The 22,793-nt window shown below is 33.6% G+C and overlaps 1 protein-coding gene across 1 annotated transcript in view; it reads right to left on the reverse strand.

Annotated features, from left to right (window-relative positions):
• Positions 1–10,591: 10,591 nt before the first annotated feature.
• Positions 10,592–22,793, reverse strand: part of LOC140744411 (uncharacterized) — a 35,711-nt gene continuing 23,509 nt past the window's right edge. Inside the window, exons 30-46 of the mRNA XM_073075990.1 lie at positions 22,502–22,555; positions 20,866–21,017; positions 19,548–19,667; positions 18,746–18,961; positions 18,260–18,334; positions 17,577–17,772; positions 17,268–17,345; positions 16,925–17,046; positions 16,439–16,591; positions 15,690–15,823; positions 15,148–15,265; positions 14,760–14,884; positions 13,846–14,111; positions 13,389–13,453; positions 12,238–12,397; positions 11,681–11,877; positions 10,592–10,735 (exon numbers count right to left, since the gene is read on the reverse strand). Of these exons, the coding sequence (XP_072932091.1) occupies positions 10,625–10,735; positions 11,681–11,877; positions 12,238–12,397; positions 13,389–13,453; positions 13,846–14,111; positions 14,760–14,884; positions 15,148–15,265; positions 15,690–15,823; positions 16,439–16,591; positions 16,925–17,046; positions 17,268–17,345; positions 17,577–17,772; positions 18,260–18,334; positions 18,746–18,961; positions 19,548–19,667; positions 20,866–21,017; positions 22,502–22,555 (2,342 nt within the window). The 3' untranslated portion in view covers positions 10,592–10,624. The remainder of the gene's footprint in view (positions 10,736–11,680; positions 11,878–12,237; positions 12,398–13,388; positions 13,454–13,845; positions 14,112–14,759; positions 14,885–15,147; positions 15,266–15,689; positions 15,824–16,438; positions 16,592–16,924; positions 17,047–17,267; positions 17,346–17,576; positions 17,773–18,259; positions 18,335–18,745; positions 18,962–19,547; positions 19,668–20,865; positions 21,018–22,501; positions 22,556–22,793) is intronic.

Below are 22,793 nucleotides of genomic sequence, written 5' to 3' on the forward strand. Positions count from 1 at the left end.
ACAAAAGTTTGTCCATTGATTTAATTATCGTCGATTTAACATCAATACACCCTTATGTCACAGTTTTTGTTAAAAAATAAACAATAGTGTTCCTTTTAAGTGTATTAAAAACTCAATAAAAAAAAACAATAGAATTAAACAAAGCTAAAACAACGCGTAGAAGGTGCGGGTGAAGGGCAGGTTATAATAATTAATTTCACAACAAAGAAAGATCAATCAAGAACGTAATTATTAATGCGTTAGCACAATCCACTTTTAGCGGGTCCTATCATGCTATTTACAAATTAATTAAGAGGTCCCATCTGTCTGTCAGTCCTCAAACACTGAATAATGTCGTCGCAAGATGACTGCGGATTTAATTAATTTCCGGTAAGCGGTACCCGGCAATAAGGGTAGTGGCACACGAGATGTTGTGTCGACGTCTGTCGTTTTAAATGTTGACTAATAAAATTCAGATCTTAATTTGAGTTTTTTAACATTGCGAAGTGGAACTTTTCGTTTAGAAATACATAAGTTTATTACCTTTGTAATATTCTTTTGGCTTGATTAATTAACTACTTTACCAATAAACATTTTGTAAATTTAGGTATGTCTAACAAAAATGTTCTTTATCGCTATTGTATTAAGAAATAAATTCATAATTCATATAATGAAATAAAAAAATTGGGAATATTTAAGCGAGTTTTCAATAATTATTTATGGGGACATAAATTACAAATACATTTTGTTTTCTGTATCTTCGTCTTAATTTTGGTTGTATTATTACTTTTTATACATTTTAATTATGTGTTGAATAAATGGTTACTAAATTACGTTGAAATTACTGATGGATATGAGTTACGTTATTATGTTAATGAAATGAAAAATGCCCAAAGAACTTCTTAAGCCTTAAAAAACTGAAACTTACAATGATTGTTAGCTATAATAAAAATACCATTATGACATTAATTAAATCTTAAAATTCAAATCATCATAATATTTTGATGATAATCATGAAGTCACCTTTACTTACCCGGTTTATGATAATTTATAGTAATATGAGAGTGTGCCCTAGTCTTTATAATAGGGTTCTTGGAATGAGACACCCAGAAATTCAATTACGTATGTCATTAAATACATTACATTCGGTTATTGTGTCATTATAAAGAGGATTTTAGATTATAACCCATGCGATTTACAGATTTACGGTCGGGATATTAAAATAGACCCAATTATGTTGTAAAATTAGTGTTAGGGAACTGAATGAGCGACCCTCATACTCTATATACCATATCACTATATAGTTTGCGATATAATATTATACGTTTGTACCTATTACACGTGATTCCATCTCGTAAAAATCATCTTACGGGTGCATCAGCCCCCAATACTTTCGTTGTAAATTTTTACAACGAAAATCAAAACGACTTTTTAGTCCCTTCCTATATTTCTCTGTACAAAGAGACTTGTAAAATAGAAATTGTAAAATCATTTTTCTCTTCTGTTACCGATAATAAAGAAGGCAGGTACTTAACTTTTTTATTATTTTTATTATTCCATGGTGCAGGTTAATCAATGTTGCAAGTTGCTTAATATTGAAGATGGTGTAGAACCCTTTGTGGTTCGACTCCTGAGGCACCACTGCCACACCTATTGCCTCATAACAGCAGTGTTAAGCGCTACTGTGTTCTGGTTTGAAAGATGTGATAAGGGAGACATACTTTTCTGAGGCGTTCTATCTTATTCCTTAGGGGTAGCGGCACATATGTGGTAGGAATATCTAATCTTATCTGGGTATGATTACAGATGTCCATGGGCGGCAGTAACCAATTACAATTAAGCGGACTGCATGCTCGTCTGCTACTCCTGTTATAAAAAGTCTCGTTGGTGTAGCGTATAGATATCTACAAGTATAACGAGTATACAACTTGGTTACCTACTATTGAATCAACGCGGAACGAGAGCCGTGGATTCAGTATTTTATTTTTATCTCCCAAATAATAAAGATGAAGGACTCCCTTGTTGAGTGTCGTTGATTCAATTTAGCGCCGAAGGATCCTTTCTCTTTTTTCATTTATCAATTATGCCTTCACAGAGAATCCGATAAAAGAATCTGTACAAGTGACAAAAATCTGGACGAAAATTCTGTTATGACGAAAATAATAAATTGTTAAAAGACTTTGCTATATTACTAAATATTTTAGAGTTTTGTACAAAAGCAATATGGATATGAAGAATAATATTGCTTTTGTGATTCGAAGGGTATGCAGGTCGTCGGTCCTAGTTATCATTGGCAGTCATCAGGCATTAAATTGTGTCTATCCAAAAGCAATAGATATCCACATAATGTTCCATCCACTTAAAATTACTTGTATTTTGGAATGGGTTATTTCTTATAAATTATTTCCTATAAGTAGTTATGTTTTTCCATTTCCTTAGGAATAGAATTTGTAAGTTGCATTATTGTGTTCGAATTAATTCGTCCGTAACTTTTCGTAAGTTAACAAAATATTCTAATAATAAAGTATTTCCTGTAGTGCACCACAACAGAAATAAAAAACAAATATTCAAACAAAGACATCAAAAGGCAGAGAGGGTTCATAATACGAGTATATGTGCATAATTTACTTTAAACAAATAAAAATACAGCTAATTAGTTGCGTTGTTAATGTCTCTGTTCTTTTGTGTTCCTTTGAAGCCTGTAGGGGTCCTTTGTGCAAGTTAGAATACCTGATGTTAATTTCATCATAGAATTGTTAAGAAGGAAAATGCATACATTTAAAATACATTTTTTCTCTGTAAAGCTACGTTGTTCTGTGTTTTCTACCCTGTGGCGTTTTTAAAAACATTTCCATGATAGAAATATATATATTATTGTGACCAAATAAATAATTCAGAAATGTATCGTTTCTGTGGTCTGGTTTAATAGGTGTTCTATTTTAGGCTAAGTCCTATGTAGATTTAAGTCCTATTTAAATATACTGATAGGTATGCATGGGCAGTAATGTTAAATAAGATAATAGTTATTTATCATAATTAATTATTAGGTTCTAACTTGTGAATATTCAATGATTCGAGTTGTCAAAACCTAAGCGTGTTCTATTTTCTTGCTTTTGTTATGATAATATGTGAATATCATGAATTTGTAGAGAAAATGAAGCCCTCATATTCACAATGAAATTTCCTGAAACGAGCAAGGTCCTAATATCGAAAGACTAATGGAAAAAGGTAAAACATTTCAAACATACGTTAAAAAGGTAAGTTGAGCCAAATAAGGTGATATCCCTCACATGGTGATATCACAACAGTTGAACATTAAAAAAAAGCAAAGCCAAGTTATGGTAACAATGGTTTTACCATTTTTTTTTATCAAATAACCTCTTTCCACCTTATGACGGCGACACTAGGATGAGCACTTAGCATGGGTTACCAACACCACCATAGAAATACGTCTCTACCTAGTAAAATACTCTATTTTACTTATCAAAGTTTTACCTTTAAAATTTGTGCCGTTATCATTTCGTACCTAATTTGCACTTTAGTGGAAATTAACTCCTATTAAAGAAGCAGAGCCACGGAACGAAAGTGTAATGAAGCGAGGAGGAAACAAATTGGGCCGGAGACGGGGAACCGATCTAGCTCATTAAGAGCTTAGGTGCCGCGTCTCTTACCTACTCCACGAAAATGAGTGCTACAAATAGTACAAATGTAAGAAAATTTATGGATATTCAATTAACTTTCGTAATTCATACTATGTTGTTGGTAACACTTATAACTGTAGACAAGATATAGGTATACAGTGCGACTGTCTGTAGTGATTGCGTATTTTTATTTTTTATTTATAAGTGTCTAAACGACTTGACCGACTAAGGTCATATTTAAAGTCAAAACAAAAATGTATCGTTTTCATAGTATTGTATTGCTGTAGCCTGTAATGTCAAAAAGAATATCGTATTAGTACTAAAATATAAAAATTAGCAGCTCGTGAGGGATTTGAACCCCCGACCACCTCTATTAAGGGTATAAATGGGCGCTCTCACCGCTGAGCTAACGAGCCTACACATATCAGTGCGAATATTTTGGCATGCTTACAAAATATTGCGTTATTGTCATCCTCTGTCCTTATCACTCGCAGTCACATATAAGTACTTCAAAATGATTATACTAATCTATACTATTGTTTTAAAATGAATGATTGATGACTTGTACCTATTTATTGCGATTACGATACTTGTTATTGCTCATAAGTCATACTCATGAGCATTTAAATATTATAATATGTAACTATCTCGATTATTTATATCATATTTTTTTAAGTAATAAAAATTAAAATGTCCGTTTTAATCCAATTTTTGTATTTGTAGATATTATTAAACCGCATTAAATTATTTTGTATAAGTTTACTAGGGTACAGCAAATAAAATCACATTAATTATTATACTTTAAAACAATATCAATATCATCATCTCTATAGTTTAATTTTAATGGTTCTTATCTTCGGGCACTTACATTTGTTGTTATAATTTATTTAATAACTTGGGAATATTTCATTAATATTAATCCAATGAATACAGTGATTTATTACTTTCAGTATGCCTGCTCTTTAATTTACTGGATAAGAGACCTTTTGAAATTTTTACTTTTTTATACTTCTTATTTATAATGTTATTGGCCGAATATGAAACAATAAAAAGCAAATTAAATATGTTCACTAATAATCTGTTGTCATAATAAAGTTAGTTATGGAAACCTTAGGCACCGTTCACATTAGAGTCGACCCGACAGATTCACCGTTAGATATTGATGTGCACATTGTAATAACAAGAACGGATATTTTAATTAAATGTCATACAAGAATTTGCTGTTCACACTACTATACTACATAGATAATGTAAACAGCTAGATCTGTCAGTCGGGAACCGGTAAAATTATCGGGTCAACCATAGGGGTCCACCTAATTTCAAAGGACGACCCCATTGACGACCTTGATATTAATGAATTGTTTCCAACATAACTTAATATTAATAATTAAGCTATTTTTTTAGTTAATGAAATGTACGTACTATGTAGTGCATTCTATTGGTTACGTATTGATGAATAAGTAAAAATATTTTGCTTTACAAAAATATTTTTTCCTAGAATTATGCTCTATATAAACAAGGTCTTTAATTATATACGAGTATTCAATAAAAAAAGGAAATCTCCGACAGCTCGTGAGGGATTTGAACCCCCGACCACCTCTATTAAGGGTATAAATGGGCGCTCTCACCGCTGAGCTAACGAGCCGATACTACTCGAAGCGAATGTTTGGTATGGTATTGTGTTTATGACATCATCGCTCCTGACCTTGCCCCGCGTAAGCGTCGCTTGATATATTTATCCTCAACTTTCCTACCTACTTCATTATACGTAACAAGGCGAACCGATCGACTACTGAACTAAACACATTGCTTGTAATACTTATCCTCTGACTCATGAATTAAGAATATACATTCTACCTATCTATAAAAACTTCCTTTACTAATACTTCTGCAAAGATTAAAGGACAAGAATTTGATTTTATGACCATAGACACACTGTGAGTATTATAAACAGGTACCTATTTATTAGGAATTATTTTGTTAAAAAAACAGTTGGTACCTACTACTAAACTCAACCATATGATGAAATAAATTTTATAAGCAGGTATATGTAAGAAAGAAAATATGGAAACTGTAATATTTATGGTAAGTTTCCAAGTCGTAGGCACGATTTCACAGACAAACAAACAGAGGAAAATATACATTACGTATTATTTATCTGTATAGTTATAGATAATGTAATAAATAATAAGATAGCCAGTAAACTATAAAGAATATAATGCTCATATGAACCTAAACTATTAAATATTACTCGTGCGTTCTACCATACCTATTGATTTCATTTGGATTTGATAATAACATGAACGAGGGTTGGGCTGTCAACGTTTGATAGCCGTTCCCCGAAATTGGCATCACTCCATTATACAGACAAACGTAAGGATCCTAGGGACGGTTTTAATTAATTTTCATGTTTAATATACCGACAGACAGGAAATAATTTCAATGAATTAAGGTTCTGAGCTAAAATAATTCCTATTACTAGGCTTAATTTTTCCACACGATCATCAGTTTTCTGAATTATATTTTAAAGTGCTATATATTGTAATCTTAATAAATTAACCAAATTTTAAATACTTTGAAAATTAAAATATCTCTTGTTATAAGCTGTTACGATTTTCGTAGGTCGATGTATCGGTTATTTTATTACATATCTCCGTTGTTTATTAATGTCTTTTTACTAATATTTTTATGGGAAAAGAGATAACCGCACTTGCCAAACAAATATGGTTAACCTTTTAAAAACAAGTTCTGATTATTCATTTATCTCAATTTTACTCTCATTTTTATGCAGAGTTATTTTATGTATACGTATTAATTACCTCACTAAAATTTCATGTACCTTTGTTTTATTCGTAAAAAACACCAGAATTGTAGAAAATTAAATCGTAAGAATTTGCTCCTGATTAAAGGTTTAACACTTACCATAAAGATCAACTAAAACCAAAAATTAAAAAAAAGGAAACTACTTAGAAGTTGCAAATAACATAAACTTTTAAATAAACATAGAACAAGTTGTAAAATAAATCTGAACAAAGTGTAATACCAAACTTCTTTTGAAGAAAACGCTGCTATTTTTCTGGCAAGAAGTCAACTTCGAAGCGATTACAGTCGTTAATTGGCCATCTGATACGACGGATACACAATGGTGCGCGACTTTGCACAAATACGAGCTCAAATGAACATTTAAAAGAAGAAAAATATCGTTTTCTTTGTATCCAAGTGTTAGGTACTGTGCACATTCGAATTCAATAAATGTATAGGTTCAATTATTAGAACTATCTAAATATAAATAAAGTATGTAAACTCATTTGTCTTTGTAGTTATTCGGCTTGTTGTTAGAAAGGTCCATTTTGTACGGTGATTCCCCACAAAGATTAAGAAATTGCTTACTAGAGTGTGTAAATACAAAGTATTAATTATCCTTTGAAAAGTTTGTAGAATACTCCTAAATATATATTTTAGTCACGAGGGTTTCCTTCACCGTTAAAACGAGTGATCATCTATTTATAATAACAAAACTTCTATACAGGCATGTAGAGAGGGTAGGGAAATAAATAATCTAAGTTTCTAAGCTCAGATCTTTACCGCGGGAGGCCGAAATAGTGCTAGATTACTACACATAAGGAAACAGGCATTTTAAATATTACTTCTGCCAAGACCATCATTGTTATTACCGTATAAACATTCAAATAAACGTATACCCCGGGGAGTGCTCGGCGGCCACTAGATCACGACTAGATTTAATTTCCTTGGAGAATACTCGACATTTCTTATCTGCCTGTAGCTATTACCTACTAAGTGGGTATGATAAATGCAATTCGTGGTTTTATTTGTACAAATGCATTTGTATTGCATTTTGTATTGATTTTGAATAGTTGTTTACCGGGACTTTACCTGGAATACTTTTGTGTAAAATTTTTGTTGCCCAATTTTATGTAAAATTTTGAATTTGATAATAACCCACGAACAATTCCACGTAACGATAACTACTTATAAAATATTGTAAGGAGATATGAAACATTTATGATCTATTGGCTCATCTCATCAACCTGACCATGGTTGATTTATGGAGAAAAGAATTAAACTGATGTACTTAATCATTGAACACATCGACTTTTTACTGTTCCACTGCTGGACTGGTGTCTCCTTTCAGAATGCCTGCATTCTGCATACACTTTTGAGAATATTATAGAAAAGTCTTAGCACAACAGATTCCTCAATATATACCCATACTATTTCCAATATCCATTGTATATATTGGAGAAGGACGGCTCTCATCGACATCATTGATAGAATCTATGGGTTTTGTGGGCGTTGTCATAGGGTAGATACAGGCACAAATACAGTAATCACAGTATTTATTGTTCTTATCATTTATAACTTCGGATTTACAAAATAACTATACTATACTACTACTATTACTTTACAAACAAAGGATTTGAGCAGCAGGTTCAAGGTAGTGACTACACGCTCCAAAGCACAACGAAATAATGATCCACCTCGATCACTCACATCAGTTCTTATCAATGTTTCCCCACCGCGCCGCCACATACCTCGACTCCACTAGAGACCTCTTAAAGTCTCTGCTCTGATTCTAATACGAAACCTATACAATGACTGTTAATTATAATTTAAAGCAATTAACCCTTCGATTGATCAAGTACCTATAACATTACTAACATACTAAAGTAACAGTATAGCTAAAACTATATTAAATAACTCTGGCTCTTCCTCCGACATATATATACTCAAACAATTGTAAACATTTAACGAAGTACATTTTGTTAAATGAAATGTCAACCGCAAAGAATATCGGTTCAGACCACACGAAACTCCTCCGAACAAATAGTTCGCGGTATCTGAGCTATAAGTATGTTTGGTGGCACTCACAAAGAGTCCATTGAAAGCCTTGTTCGTTCGTCTGAATGAGTGCCATCGCTTCGAGTGCCACGTCACTAGCAGAAGTGACCAGCGGAATAGACCTTTTAGAAACCATAGAACATTGAATGAATGCCTCCTTGTGTACATAATTGAATAAATGGGAGAAGATTGGATTCACAGGCTATTTAGTAGATGTTAACATAAAACAATTAGATTTCTGTAGAAATGATTGTTCAATTTATGAACATACCTGCAACTAGATACATATACCATTTGTGCCAGTGTGTAATAAAGTTAACAAACAAATCCCGGAATAAAAAGAAAAATAATTAAATGCAGCAATGCGAAAGTTGATGTTATATATATCTGTAGTAGTTTTCTAAATATTAGCGATTTATATTTTCGAAACATAATTAGTAATCTCTAGCACTGAGAGAGAGATTTCAAGCCCCAAACACTATCATTAAATTCATAGGAAACACTATCCCGTTTAGGCATAGAATCCTGTGCCGGGAGTTCTGGGTTTAATTAAAGCGTGATTAAACACGTGTATTGTAGGCAAAGGTACGTGATTTATACGAGTGTATAATATGTGGATAGCTCTACAGATTATGCAGATCCGGTCCGATCCACTAATTTATTACGCGGCGTCCGACTGAAGCGCGCTGATAAAACTTACGTAACATTTTGCGTTCCACGACGTGATTTATATTGTTGTGTAGGTTTTAACGAGCTTAAATAATTACTATAGGTAAATGCGTAATAATTTTTAAAGGTAGAACTTTTTCACGTTTGCGACAGCATCTCCGACACTTATTTCTGCTATATAAATTATGTGTGGTGAGTTTTTGTATGGTAATTGATTGGTAAGACATATGCCCATACACACACAAACGTGTTTAATTTATTCCCTAGGGAAAGTAACGCATTTGCAATCTATCACAGTCAGATCTATTGGCATATATCTACCTATAGGCTATGTCACAGAGAGCAATGCCAATTTACTTCATGTAATAATAACTAATCTGACATAATAAAATCGTTATACTTACGGCATTGGTATAAAAAGGGTTCCCATAAAAATATATAAAACACAAAAAGGGTCAAACCAATTTAATAACCCCGTATAATATATTCGTATACTACAAATCTCGTATAATATATTCGTTCGATGCGGCGGATGAAATTTTTATAAAAATACGTCGGATAGCTTTTAGTACTGTGATCTTTTAATCTCTTAATTACATAGAGAGTAGGATGCGCGGATTTCGTGAAAGAACCGCGGGAAATGGACGCTTCTACATGAATTATTCTATTTCGTTGCGCGCCGAGATCCGCATATTAATATTACTGGTTCCATTAATATCGTACGTAATTTTACACGTAAAATACCTAAAAAAGAGATGAAACATACACGTGTCAGGACTAACAATATAGAGCAAAATGTTTCTATGGTTATAGGTAGCACTTGAAGATTGTGAGGATTGTGAGTGTTGAATGTGTTCGAAATGAAACATTTCGGAATTTATATTTGGGAGTTAAGTCTGCACATGTTGGCTATCTGAATAGCATTCTGGCTTCCCCGATGTCGGAGGAAGCTAGGGTGCTATTTAGGTTAGCTGACTTAGGTTTAGCAAAAAAATAATTTGGGTTCTATTCTAATTTTTTATTATTATTTTATCTAAAATCATATTCAAATTTGGTTTATTCAAAATGGATTAATATTGTTTTTTTTTCCAACATTAACAAAATACCACCGCTTTGGATAGTGGTTCGTTATGGAGAGGAAGTGGCGAAAGAAACTCCGTATGTGCGCAATTTAAAATCTTTTAAAAGTATGTTCTCGTTTTATACAATGTTATGAGATGAATTGCTTAATAGTTTGTTTGTACGGGATGATGTGTTCGCCCAGCGAAAAAATCCCACTTTTAATTAAAAATAAATAAAGATTGTGTCGAGCATTATTGTCCTTAACTTGTATTGTTTACTTGGTATAGTCGTTATCCGTGATACGGTGTTAGTGGATTATTCGTAGAAAGGAAAAGAAGCAAATATTCGTAATAAAAAAGTTATTTTTTTTTATAAAAGTTTATTAACGTATAACATATTAGACAACGAATGGTTCATATTTGTTCGAATAATAAGTCAGCCCTTTCTTCGATAATTCTCTTTGCCTCTGGGAAGAACGGTAAAATGTTGCACCATGCATCTAGGCTAAGTGTCAACATACTTACCTGGAAATAGAGGTAGGTAATGGTACAAATTTACAAATCTGTTCAAATCTATTCACATTCAAAGATACGAAAAAGCAATTGATTTGTTTGTCAATAAATATTGTCAACTACCTAATCATTTGAGAAAACAAGTTATTGTAGGTAATATCGCTACATACGAAGATAATTATGTTCAACGCCAATGAAACCTTGCTTAGTAGTCTTGTGGTAACAAAACAAATTAAATAAGTTAAGAAATTACATAAAACCTAAATTATAATTGTACAACAGACATAATTATAATGTTTTTATTGTGATATCGCAACAAGCAACAAATATTATGTAGGAAATCGATACTAAAGAGAATGAAATTTAAACTATGTTATCAATCATTTTTATCACAATCCGGACGGCGACACTGATCGATATACAGATAGAATAATATCGATATAGCTGTAATTGTCGAATTTTATTTTTGCTGTTTTAAAACAACATATTTAATCTATTAAAATACATGATATATAGAGTGTGTTAATACAACATATGGGCATATATACAATCTACATTAAATTAAGTTTGCGGATTTATCTACAGGTATGATAAGTGTATATTATTAGTATATCTTCAGAAACAAAGAGATAATAATTCGTGGCACTGACTTATCAACATGATACGAGACAAAATTTGTTTCATTGTAACCATTAAACAATTATGCACCTTGTAATCTTTGATGATATACCTAATAATTGTTAGATGTTAAAAGGTGTTGTAGTATCAATAAAATTATTGATATTTTACAAATATAAAGCCGCTACTCATTTAAATACGTGACATGGCATAAATAAGTATGATGGTGATACTGCAGGTGGTAAACTTCATAGACTTTACGACTTTCAACACTAGTTTGCGATAAGGGATTTGTGGGTTTGTCACTCTTCACGTTTATTACTTTCCAATTGAAATTACCTTAGTTTCAGCTCTATAAGAGAAGCAGTGCAATATTCCTCTATTCAGCCCTTGCAGTATCCCGAACACGTCTCCGGGCCCTAGCAGCTCGTGTGTGGTCTCGGTGAGGTCGGCCCGCACCGACACCACCGATACGGTGCCGGACGCCACCCAGTGCATACGCGCTTCACTGTCACCCGCCACTACTATGTAGTTGCCTGGTGTATAGTAGAAGTAGTAGTATTAGCAGAAGTGGGACTTGGAGGAGTAGTGTTAGTGGCGGTAGTTGTGGTAATGGTAATTGTAGAGGTAGTACCTCTAAGTAATAGTTGTGTTGATAATGGAGGTGGAGATAATATTTGAGGTAGTAGTAGTTTATATGACAATCTGCCGCACATGGCCATGTCGTACCTGAAGTCAACCACAGGTGCGTTATCTTGACGATTAAGCTGAAATGTTTCCTACAAGTGTGCGTATTAGGAAGTTTCTAAAGTGTAACGACCACAGAAGTGTTTGTTATTAACTTGTTTAGCATGAACCTACGACACGCTACGCTATTTACAAAGAAACATGAATACCCGGGAAGAAAATGGTATACTCCAGAAGTACAGTCAGCTGCCGCAGAAAGGGTTCTCCGGTGTCCGCAAACAAGAAACAGTTTCGCAGGTGATGGCCGAACATTGACGACATGAGATCGCAGCGGAGCACATACGGCGTTTTACCAACTAGATCTGGCAACTGTTAGGTAAAAGATTATAAATCTGTTGATAAAAGAGCCCAAATTAAATCAATATTTGTTAATGTATTATGGAATATACAAGAAGTGCTTTATAAATGCTGTGGGTTGAAACCCGGGCAGTCAATCGGTATTTCCGAAGTTCTAATCCCAGGCACGTATCTACTTCTGATTTTCAGTTATGTGTGAAAGTTAGAGTTATATTAGAAAGTAGGGCTGCAGTTATTGTTAAATTTTCTCTTTCCTAACCTCAAATTTACATATTTACATACAATTATAAAACTACATAAGGCATTCTAGCTTAGTCCTGCCTGAGCTGCACTCCTGCTTGCTACAAATATATATATATATATATACAAAAACGACGTAAGCTCTTAAAATTGCTTAGACAAGTTGTTCAAGTGCCTATAGGAATCCCTTTCAGTTTGTTAAGTCCATCACATAAATAATTTTGTTGCCGCTTTTCAATTGGACCTTTTACAATTCTAGGTTGTATTAAATAGAACGTTCTTTTAACGTCAGTTCAAGCGATGCTCAGTTAAAACGCGTTTTGTATTCAAATAGCAGCATATTGTAATTTTTGCAATTTCATTTTAGACGCAACTAGTTCTGCAAAATGAGCTTTTTGTTGGCCTAGCAGTCAGTTGGGTTAAACTAGTTTTTACTTGATGTTTTTTGTGAAATAGGAACAACAATCGGGCATATAGAATGCTAAGTTGTTTAAGCAAATGCGATAGTTTAGTAATATGAATTTGAGATCCAGAAACTAAATTCCGAAATACAGGTTGTCATATTTAACGAGTTATTAAAACTGAATCCAAGCAATCAATCATTTTGTTCTTTTGCAAGTCACGACGAATTAGTTAACAACATAATTTAGTTTTCGTATAAACCTTTTCTAATAAAAACAAACAAAAAGTAAGTTTTACCTAAGATACAAACATAGTATAATTATTGTAAGTGCTCCATAGTTATTTATTTAAGGTTACTTACTTGGCGACCACGCTCCGTGACCCAAAGTTGCTGCACGTACTTCCAAAACTTGTCTAATTGGTAATCTTAAATAGAACAAGATTTATTACATTTATCTGATTATATTCTTTGCTAAGCTACATTACTACTAGCCAACCACTAAAACTATGATTACTATTATAATATTATGTATGACAGGGAAATATACGAGTATATTCAAATTGAATACTGAATTACAATCACACAGCATTAAAGGACCAGTGAAAGATAGAGTAGGCTATCTATGTATACCTACATATCAAGTAAGATTCTAGATTGATATGTATGTATGTGTATATCTAACATAGATACATAGATATACAAAGATATCTAGATTCTAGAACATAGCTCTACTGTTGGAAGGTAGCTGAAGGGACAAAGCAAGCATTGTCGCAGCCACGTTACAAAGAATTCTACTACATGTCCACACTATACTTACTCGACAGCCCCTGATTCTTCAGTACATCAATGAGCTGTTTGGTAGCTGTTTCATAAGCAGTCAACGCGTATTTGGTGGAATAGGCGACTTGTATCGACGTGGCGACTACTACAGCAGCAAGCATTTTGCCACAAATAAGACAAACTGCCAGGATGACCATGGAGAAGATTTCGTCCACTACGAACTCGTCGCCGCCCGTCGCGGTGAGTTCAGACACCACCAAGTAGAATGATGTTGTGTAGTCCCATCGGCGTTGTGGGGTATCTCTGTTTTATAATTTTATTTATTTGTGTTGATCAACATCGTAACCATTGATACTGGGTCACGATAATGTTCTAAGAAAGAAAGACATTTCTTCTTGTAAAATAAATAATTTTAGAGAGATTAAAGTTCACTGTACTGTCAACTGAAACTAAAATAAAGACTTTCAGAATATTAGAGAACTGGTAGGAACTGATTCTCAAAAAGAATGTGGGTTATAGTAACCGTAAAATAATATAGCTCAACTTTGCGGGGACACTGCAGTGCCCCCAGATTTTTTAAACTGCTTTTATTACTTCAATTATAAGTATTATAAGAATAAGAATTGATATATTATTGTTGCTGATTAATTTAATGCCGCGTCCGCACGTATGCCAAACGTTTACTGATAGTACTCTAAATGTGTGGATGGAGCATTTGATTTGGTTTGGGTAGACTTGTATAGTCTGCGCCAAACTGCTAGTCCGCTCTGAAGTTGTTGCGAGCAGGTGTAGTCATACAATTTATAAGGCCACGCAATTCATTTCTATATTAATAGCGGACTAGCAGTTTTACGCGGACTATAGAATAGCTTTTGATCAAGCCAAACGTTTGTAGAGATTTGGAATTTGGATTCATTTGGATCGGAGAAATTTATACGAATGATGTCATACTCATCGATAAGATGCATTTTCAGTGTTCGAATGATGCTGAAAGGAAATGTAGCTATCAGTGTCAGAAGCCAAATGCAGGTAAAAGTATGTATTGCTAGTGCCACCACAAATACTGACATCGCAGTCTGAAAATGGAAAAACTTAAGTCATATAATATGAATTGCAATTTTAGACGAAATTAAAAATAAACACAGGCTTTTATGGCTCTTTTTGATTTCTTTATGTAGTTAAGCATATTATGTCTGTTGTACATATAAAATAAGCTTAGTAAATATCTTCTGTGGTGAAGAATACTCCTAAAACATTAATAGGAATACCGAGCTTAAATTGCAAAACATGACTGCTATTCTAAAGAAAAGTTGCACAAAGATACAAATATTTAGCCAACCTGCAGTATTGTCAAATTGTTCGTAAGTTCAGCGGAGGTCTGGCGGTAGAACTCGAGCAGATACTTCAGTCTGAACAACTTGTTCACGCGTAAGTAATGCATCGCTGTTTGCGGATTGCTGTAAACATGTTGTTTTCGAAAAATATCAGCTGTACTTTTTGTATACAATAGTAGGTACTTAGCTATAAGTAATTTATTCGGTAAGTGACACTTTATTGAAGATATGCTCTCAATATATTTATTTCTGTTTTGTGGAGTAAATGAAGCCAACTAAATATTGAAAGTTAAGTTTTTTCAAGAGGTCTTACAAAATCGAATAAGACGTTTTTGGCAGCCTTTAAGGCAGACATAGGAAAAACAACCAAAAAAATATGTTGTTTTATTATCGTTCAACTTCAAAAGCTTATAAAATGGCGCTTAAAAAAGCTTACATTATTTTGGCTCAGAAATTTAATTTAATACTAAAACCAAATATAAAGTAGTGTCTCTACTTTATATTTGGTTTTAGTATTAAATTAAATTAATAAAATTGAAATCCTTACGCGAAACAAAATCCAAATAGGTCCAATGGCAGGCTGACGAATAAGTCGCTACAGACCCATAATTTGTGCTTGAAATATCTGCGGCGACATTTTGTTGATGATGTTATAAGCTCCCCATGCCGGTTGATGTAGCCCTTAGAAACGATTAAATATTGAAATATTACAGTATATTTTTTCCTTAAATAGTAAATGTGCAGTGTGCTTGATGAAATCACTGCAGTTTTATTGATCATCAATCATCATCATCAACAACCCATTACTGTCCCACTGCTGGGCACGGATCTCCTCTCATAATGAGATTAGGCCATACTCCACCGTGCAGGCCAAGTGCGTATTGGTAGACTTCACATACCTTTGAAAATTTTTTTTTTATAAATCTCTCAGGTATGTAGGTTTCCTCACGATGTTTTCCTTCACCGATTAGCAAGTGATAATTAATTTCTAATACGCACATAACTTTTGAAAAATCAGAGGTGCGTGCCTGGGATTTGAACCTCGGACCCCTCGATTGAGAGACCGAGTTTCTTGACCACTAGGCTATCACTGCTTATGTTTTATTGATATTAATCACGAAATCTGCGATCTTATAAAGAAATAATATTTTAGGAAACAGATATATAAGCTACTTCTCCCGTGATTTTAGGTAATAACTCTTTCGTAGAAATACTTTTCTTAAAGTTGTTATCATTTTGTAAATATGTGAATTTTATTCTATAAATTCGAAGGTGCTTTATACTTTGTACTTATACCTGATGCATAGTGAGATATGTTTTCACGTAGAAGAAGATATCAAACAAAGACTGCAGCCAAAACAGAATGTAGCAGTCGTTCAGTGTCACTATTTCGTAAAGAGTGAGTATGTAATTAGCTGTGGTTAGGAAGCAGGTGAAATATCCGAAACCCTGGAAAAATTAATTTAATTATACAGTTGAAAATATAGAGTTCTTTAGGGAAGCAATTTCAGTACAACACTGCGTTTACGACTTAATTACTTAGTATAACTAACATCCGCAACGAATTCTCTAATATGGTCTAGCATTACTTATATCGTATCACTAGTCTCACTTTTTTATGAGACTATATCTACTTAGACACAATATGTTACACCTTTAAAAATAACTTGGACTATCAAAATACGGTAACATTTATAAACTTTTTAGTTAGAATACAGCAGCGGCTAAAATTACATTATCGACCTTCGTAATACGTAACTGGTTAAGGATATAATTAATTACCTGATAAACCCTCGATCCAGGCCGTAATAGATTGGATATTGCCATGCTTTGGTACGTCATCACGCTCGCCGAAGACTTGGCTGAGCTTACATTCGACTGGGAACTACGGAATGACATTTGACCTAAAAGATAGTTCGTAGAAGAGATAATGAAAACTAGTACTCGGTATAAAATGGTAAAGATTTCATATTGTTTATTTACTACAAGCATTTATCTCTCTTCATATTCTAGGATTTTTCCGTAGATTATTTTTTATAAGGGTTGTGATTACTTCTTTATATACCTATATCAAAATATAACACAAAGGTCATGTATAAATTTTAATAGGATCAGCAATACAAACCTGTTATTTCATATCTACTAGATCCGCTTCTAGACTCAAAAGCTGAATCTTGTGATAGTATATCTAAATCTGAATCTTCTGAAAAAGCACAAGTAGGTAAGTATATAATGGTATATGTTATATTTTTACGCAGAATTTCTAAATAATTTCAGTATAAAAACTATCCTACATCTCTTTATATAATAATTCTATACCTTTAATTAAATCTTTTTTAAGAATTACAGCAAAAAATATGTTTTTCAAAGCCTACTTGGCTTTCAAAATAAAATAAAGAAGTTACTATGGCTTTATTCTTATGTAATAATTTACCGGAGGACTCCTCATCGTTCATTGCGTCCATTGAAATGGGCAATATATAATCTTTGGAAACTTCGAATGCTTTCTTGAGAGGTTCACGTATCTTCGGATAGTATTTCACTAAGTTAAAGAACGTTTGACATGGCAAGACTAGTAGATCGAGGCTTCTGCTGGCGTATATTGAAACTTCTGAACTTGAAACGGGTTGCTAAAATGCAAAAATATGTGTTTTCTACCAGTATCCAAAAGATCTATGTCGTGAGACGAATTATATGCGATTCATTTAGATAAGCAGCATAGAGCCAACGTTAAGCTTATTTAGTTTAATATAAACCTTCGTTAAGTGTCGTGACCCATCAACGCCAGTTTAGCTCTAAGAGGTTCAACTATCCGACAAGTGCATCCTCTGCTGTATATAACGTCGTGATTCTATTTGACGTATTCAATTATAAAATTCTCATTAAAGCTACATTCATACTAAATTTAATATAACAAAAATAATTATGTATTATAGATACTCATATTATAGCTAAGTCCTCAGGGGTAGCTGTGCATCTGTGGCTGACCTCAGGTAGGAATATCTAATCTTATCTGGGGTTGATTACAGATGTCCATGGGCGGCAGTAGCCACTTTCCATCAGGTGGACTGCATGCTCGTCTGCTATTCTTATATTATATAAAAAAAAGGTACTCACCCCTGTAAAATTACCAAACATTCCTCCTGGTCCCATACATGTAATCATTTCACTATATGAACTTAGAACATCTACCTGTAACGTTAAACTTTATCAGATATCATTTAACCTTTACAATCTTCATGTATCCTTAGCAAATAACGACCACGGTTATCTATGTATTAGAAAAAATAATTATTCGATTCAACGTGGGATATAAATTATGTTTCATGTGGATTTGACGCAGTTCTTCATAATATTTTCAAAGGTTTCTGAAGTCTTGCCGCACTTGGCCTTGTTTGACTAGAGTAAATACATCTTAACTTAACAGGACCCTACTACCAAGCCTCCAGTGTCTATTCGTTAGTAGAGTCCTATCTCTTGAAATGTACTACATATATAGACACTTGAAGTGTCTATACTTTGGTAGCTTTATCATATTTTCCTCTTATATCATCTTATGCTCTTATTGACGAAGTAATCAAACATAATGAAAATAAATATCACCTTTCCCCTGTAAATAATATACACGTTTGTCTGCACGTCCTTGCACTGCACGACCGTGTCGCCTTTGAGGAAGTACATCTCGTGGAGATGCTGGGTAATGACCCTGATGAAAGAGCGCTCCACTTTGCCGAACAAGGGCACTTCTCTCAACGCCCTCTCGTACATAAATACCAACGTGTCTTCCATTAACGCCGAGTTCAGCCCCCGACAGATTTGCTGCATTCATAACAAAATATTCCCCATTTATCATCTTCCAAGTACTACTTTCAAAAGTAAATTCTTTCTCCGCCTTATAAATTAAATTCTCGCGAGCCAATTTATTTCCACCGTAAAAGCGAATAACTGCGGTAGATAGTGTGTTGGATTAAAAGGAAATTTAATCGCGCTCGTTGTCGCTTTTATATGTGCTGAATGTGTGACCGTAAGTTTATCCATAAAAGTAATAAGAAGCTTTTAAATTTAGTTTTGGAAGTAATTATGTGACACGAATAGTTTTTAAAGTAGGTATAGATTCGCAGTCATATAATACGTAATTAAAATACTTAAATTAACAAGCAAAATGTGTTTTGGAATGGTTTGTCAAGAACGTATGTTTGTTTTAAAAGAAGAGTTTGTGAATGTTTGGATGTATTGTGGTTTGGAAAATGATTACGATTGCCTAGCTCATATTCGTATATTTAATTCCGTCCATTTGTTATCATTCTGTAATGTCTCTGGCCCTTATGAGTGGCTACGTCTATTCTCAAAAAAACGGAACGAAGTCGCACATTTCTCGTTATAAACACAAAACAACACTACTAACCTGCGGATTACTTCCGTTGGTCCTCTTCCAAACATATTCAAAATATTTCAGTGTTTTCACTGTAAGTAACGGGTCCACGTTCTCTTGATACAAAAAGTTTGCGAGATCCTTTGTTTTTTCCTAAAAGTTCGAGAACACGGCTCATTAAAACTAGTTATTGCGATTGTTATACCTGTCGTAACATTTTAATGACGAAAGTTTCAGCGTACATATTTTTCGCCCCGAGCCATCACCGTAACGCAATGTGTATAATTTATAATTAGAGCCTCTCCGCATAAAAGTTAGTTTAACTACTGCAGCTACGTGGGGAAGATAATACTGATGGATATATGTTCTTGCGTGAAAGAGCAGTAAAAAGCCGAGCTTTGCAGTTATCCTGGTACGTAGATAGCATTTTTTACTGAATTAAAATGAGTATATTTTACGTTGCTCTTTATAGTTATCTGATATATTTATCTAATATATGTAACGATGTAGCTCCTAGGTGATTCTTGGCAATGCTGTTGGGCATTGGAGCAAGTATACGAGAATGATAGCATAGATGTTTACGCTAAGTCTAAATAAGCTTTACTACACTCCTTGAATCAGAAAACTGAACTATAGCGTTAACTTTGCTAGAATATCCATAAAACCGATTCTAGGAATCAACCGAATTGACTAGCGCTGCATTTCCAATTGTCAATGTATGCTAGTGAAAACATGGCATCCACAATACATGGAAATCCACATAATATACCTACATAGAAATCTCAAGCCGGGCTTGGCAGCGTACAAGGCGATTAAGTTATTTTTAAATCTTAGAAGCGAATCGACAGCACCCCTCCGATACATTATGCATGATTTTGATCTGGCCCGTTATCTGCGCGTTACGAGAACCTTTTTAATATCCGCTCCCAGATGTACGGCGGTTTATTTATCAATTATTTATAATATCAAAAGCTCTTTACCTTTCAAGTCGCGTAAATCATTTTTGATGTTTACGTCTGTCTACGCTTGAATTTAATAAGATTATATATTTATTACGGTTTCCTTTCTTTGATCTTTGGGACACTAACAAACTTTTTCCTAAGAAGTGTTACTTTTTAACTTGTGCGACCTGTGTAATACTCGTAAAAAACAAAACATAACAAGTAAACGCGTTTTATATTCAAATTATTAATTATAAAGATACATAATTATTATTAAAATTAATCATATCAGTCACTGTTCTCAAAGACATATCTTTTTCGATGGAATACCTAAAAGTGCTAATTACCGTAAATATAAAATATTTGGTGGTGTCGGGGGTCGAAAGTTACAATATTAATATGTGTCTTACGTTATGATCAAGTAGGGCGTGTGTGGTAGCTGAACGGGTAGACGCAACATATCCGTACATGAACGCGAAGTAGAGCACACCAGCCACTTGCAACGTCATGGTGAGCCACACGTCAACAGTATTTGATACGACTACTGGCGTGCAGCCGCAACCTAAAAATAGTAACTCCTCATAGGCTTTATTCGCAACAATATAGGAAAGGGTAAATAACGTAGCGAATAAATTCAGTCTGTGAAATAAAATCAGCAACTGTCAAGAGTAGGCTTTTTACCCTATCCTGCTAAAATGCCTCCATTAAATCCACCTCATATTTTTAGCGCTTAAATGAGCGAGTTGAAGACTGCATTGGACGTTGATATAATCCTATACTGAAATCCTACGCAATCCGGAATAAAAGTGGGATTGGTTCAATCCCTTTGATATATTCGTCAGTTGTTAAGTTTAACCCACAAATTCAATCGAGTAGCACAGCATAAAACCAAGTTATCCTTTATTAGATACTAAAAGTTTGTTGCCTGTATATACTTAAACATCTCGTTCATAATCAAGTTGTAAACTACGAACTTAGAACTATTATTGTAGAATATTGCTGTGTTACGTAACATGTCAATTATTCCGCTTGTTACTTACTACAAGCTCGTTATGTAAGGCTCTGCTGCATGCAGCGTGATTCACAAACAAGCCTATTAAAAAAACAAAGTACGCTTGTGTAACATATTGCGTAAATTCGGTTACGTAATTTCAAATTCAATTAATTTTGTGCATACAATTTGTTTTTAAGCGGTGCTAGCTTCGAGTTGTATCTTTTTTTTGACAACTAAGCGATTATCTTAAGAAACTGGCATTATCATCAAAGACGTTATCTACTGCATTTACTACGTTATCTACTGGTAACCATAGGCAAGTGGTAAGTGGATTCAGCATCAGTGAAACCTATGTATATTTCTACGCCAGAGTTTACTGTCGGTAGTGGTCTTCTAAAGATCAATAAATAGATAGATAGGAGAAATTAGAACATTTCGTTCCCTTATTTTTAAATAAGGTATTTCTTGACCACTTCTCTCCGTCACTTATATGCAAATTATAAATTTTACTAAATTGACGTCACGAATTTTTTACCCATTAGGCCACATTTTATGGTCTTCCTACTTCACTGATCTATGTCATAGTTAATAAATGACTCCTCAGGAATATTTTGGTCTATTACAGTTTAAATCCAGCCTTGCGGCGTGTCAATCATTTAGCTTGAACCATTTTATAGGTTACATAAAATTCGCTTTTATGAACTGTATTCATAGTCCACTAACATGCAGAGTTAGTAGGTTACATTATAAAGCTGAGCGAGTGTATTTTATGTGACGGTCCATGAAAATTTGAAGCGCTTTAGATTTATTGAATTTATGAACGAAAATCGAGTGACTTCCGGACAGGGTACCTACATGTTTTAGATACTATTTATGCTCGTTGTTAATATTCAATCTATTCAAAGTTTTATTTTGATCGACATTTAAAAATTTTGCATACTTGAAATTGTCGAATTTCGAATATAGGTTTATGCTACAGATAGGCGGAATAATGTGGATAATTTGGAAGATTGAGTATTTATAATGGTAATAGATATATTTTGTCTACTTACCAACAAATATTTCGAACACCCAATAAAATGTACGTATGTATTCTGCAACCGCATCTGGAATTGAGTTATAATCGTAATGAATACCAGAAATTATAATTAGTTTACAATTCCCTCACAGTAAACAGACTATTACAGATGTAATGTAAAAAACATTGTTTTCAGATACTTTTCAGTACAGAACTTGTCTTTTATGTCTATAGACATCTGTAGCCAACTTCGGATAGAATAGAAGTTCTATATAAACTTGATCACAGATATATAGCTATCGTTTAAATTGCAACGTCTTACTAAG

This window comes from Epargyreus clarus, unplaced genomic scaffold (genome assembly GCF_041222505.1).
Source record: "Epargyreus clarus isolate Ecla_fem2 unplaced genomic scaffold, WU_Ecla_fem_2.2 ptg000008l, whole genome shotgun sequence".
Classification (NCBI taxonomy): Eukaryota; Metazoa; Arthropoda; class Insecta; order Lepidoptera; family Hesperiidae; genus Epargyreus; species Epargyreus clarus.